General features: G+C 40.6%; 1 protein-coding gene across 1 annotated transcript in view; it reads left to right on the top strand.

Annotated features, from left to right (window-relative positions):
- Positions 1-1,188: 1,188 nt before the first annotated feature.
- Positions 1,189-2,211, top strand: part of LOC107274078 (voltage-dependent calcium channel subunit alpha-2/delta-3-like) — a 10,685-nt gene continuing 9,662 nt past the window's right edge. Inside the window, exons 1-2 of the mRNA XM_015752829.2 lie at positions 1,189-1,269; positions 1,355-1,435. Of these exons, the coding sequence (XP_015608315.1) occupies positions 1,210-1,269; positions 1,355-1,435 (141 nt within the window). The 5' untranslated portion in view covers positions 1,189-1,209. The remainder of the gene's footprint in view (positions 1,270-1,354; positions 1,436-2,211) is intronic.

The raw sequence follows: 2,211 nt of genomic DNA, 5'->3' as shown, positions 1-2,211 counted from the left end.
GAAGGTGCTCACCAAAGATATCCGGCACGGGATCGAGGAAATCGGTCCTCAGACTTCCTTCCTTCCTTCCTTCGATATAATAGAATTTTTAATCGATATCTGTTAGTTTCGTAATCGGCTTCTGATGTTCACTTCAACGACTTTTGCAATCAACCACCAGCTGACATGCTCCAAACGTAAGCAACCGTTAGCTTAGATGCTCCAAACGTAAGTGAACGAGCCGGAATTCGTCGCTAGAGGAAGAGCCCTAGGGGCCCCCCTCCATAACTTATTAATTCCTAATTCGCACGGTAGAGCGATAACACAATATAATAATATAGAATAGGTAAATCTAACGCTTGACGGTAGCCAGAGACGAAGCATTAGGCGCTAGAGTCCGAAGATAGGCGGAGAGAGCCGAGCTGAGCGCGGGAATCCTTGGTGCGGCCGATCGTGAGTCCTCGGTGCGAGCAGCAGGATCCAGCGAAGAGTAGGCCCTGGTTTCTTCTCCGGGGGCCACTGATAACGGGAGTGCTAGGGAACGTTCGGAGACTGGGCGGCACGATAGATAGATATTATCCTTTCCTCCTATCGGCGGCGCGAGTGGCGAAGGCCCTTTTTTGCAGTCCGTACAGGCGGCCGGCAGAAGTAGTAGAGGGATCCCATCCCGGGTCTCCTTGACTCCACGGAAGTCCTCCGGAACGAATAGCAGTTTGGTCCAGCCTCTGTCGATCGCTCGTCCGGTAGCTCAGGAACTCTCGTTGGCGGTCAGCCTCGTGCTCGTGGTGTGGACGTAGATTTGCCCAGAACGATAAAGAAGGTAGGCGAGTGCGAATAGGAAAGCTCAAAAATAAAAATAAAAACGAAAAAAAGCAGAAAAGCGTAACAGAAATAAGCAGAAAGGACGATAGGCGGAAACAAAGTGCAAAAACGATAGGCGAGACAAGCAAAGTTGTCTTTGGAATGTCGGGTGACTGACGTTTGGAGGATCGTTGCAGATGGATTATGTTTGTTCCCTACTCTTAGCAATCTTTGTAACTGAATTTCCGAAATTCACGTCACAAAGTATAATATAAAATATTTGTATACATTTATATTTATGACACAATGTGTTAAAAACTGGCTTAATACTGATTTTTATGCCATCAATAACTTCCTCTGAATTACGTGCTGTGTAGTATGACGTCCTTGTTCATTTATTGGTTTTAGAGCAGCAGATACGATTCGCAGATGGAAGGACAACTTATGACTTCAGTTACAGCCCCTATTTTAGATCGTCGTAATCATACTGTGAGTATATGTTTGTGGGATAATGATCTCTCGTAATAATACGCCAAATAATCAATAATACTAATCAATGTTTTTTTATTTACAGACGAAAACGGCGAATTTACTTGGGATAGTTGGTACTGACGTATCCGTTGAAGAAATTCAGAAACTTGTGCCTCCTTACAAGGTATATAATATTCATAGATAGCACCTTATACCACAGTTAATACTTATTTTAATTATCCCGAGGTTTTTTTATAACTGGTAGATCTCGATTTATAGTAATATGCGCATAAGTACATGGACTATGTTCAAAACAAGGAAACTAAAAATATCCGCGTACTATGAATGAATTCAATCGAATGATTCCAATAAACTATTTGTCTTTTATTTTCGTCCGCGTTACTTTCATCCATTTCGATCTATAATTCTGTAAAATAGTGTAACATGTACTTACCAGAAATGGGACGTCAGATACTTTTGGAAATTTATTTTGTGTAGATAAAGATCCAAATAAATTATACCTTGTTATTAGATATAGGTTGAATGGTATAAATACAGTTACAGATTTTTGAGTACGACAATCGTATGTCTGATTACGCCACTCGCTGAGCAATCGAATACACACTGAAATAGAAGCACAGATAAGATTTTTGTGAATGCCATTATTTGTGTTACTTTATTGCCTTGCGGACACTATCAAGTAAACCTAATGTTATATTTTAATTCTACATATCTTAGTGTTCCGAGTAGGAATTCTAATTTAGGCCTTAGAAGATTTGAATTAAAATCACTTTATCGCTTGCTCAATTAATAATGGTAAAAGCCTGTTCAGTTTCTAAGGATAAAATTCAACATTGTGTATAACTAGATCACCGTTCCGTTGGTGATTTTCACACAATTTGATGAAACCGTAAACGAATATCGAATAAATATTCTGGGGTGGGGGGGGGGGGGGAAAAA

This window comes from Cephus cinctus, unplaced genomic scaffold (assembly GCF_000341935.2).
Source record: "Cephus cinctus unplaced genomic scaffold, Ccin1 Ccin1_scaffold2221, whole genome shotgun sequence".
Classification (NCBI taxonomy): Eukaryota; Metazoa; Arthropoda; class Insecta; order Hymenoptera; family Cephidae; genus Cephus; species Cephus cinctus.
The sequence above is the reverse complement of the archived record's forward strand: the minus strand, read 5'-3'. Positions and strand labels throughout refer to the sequence as shown.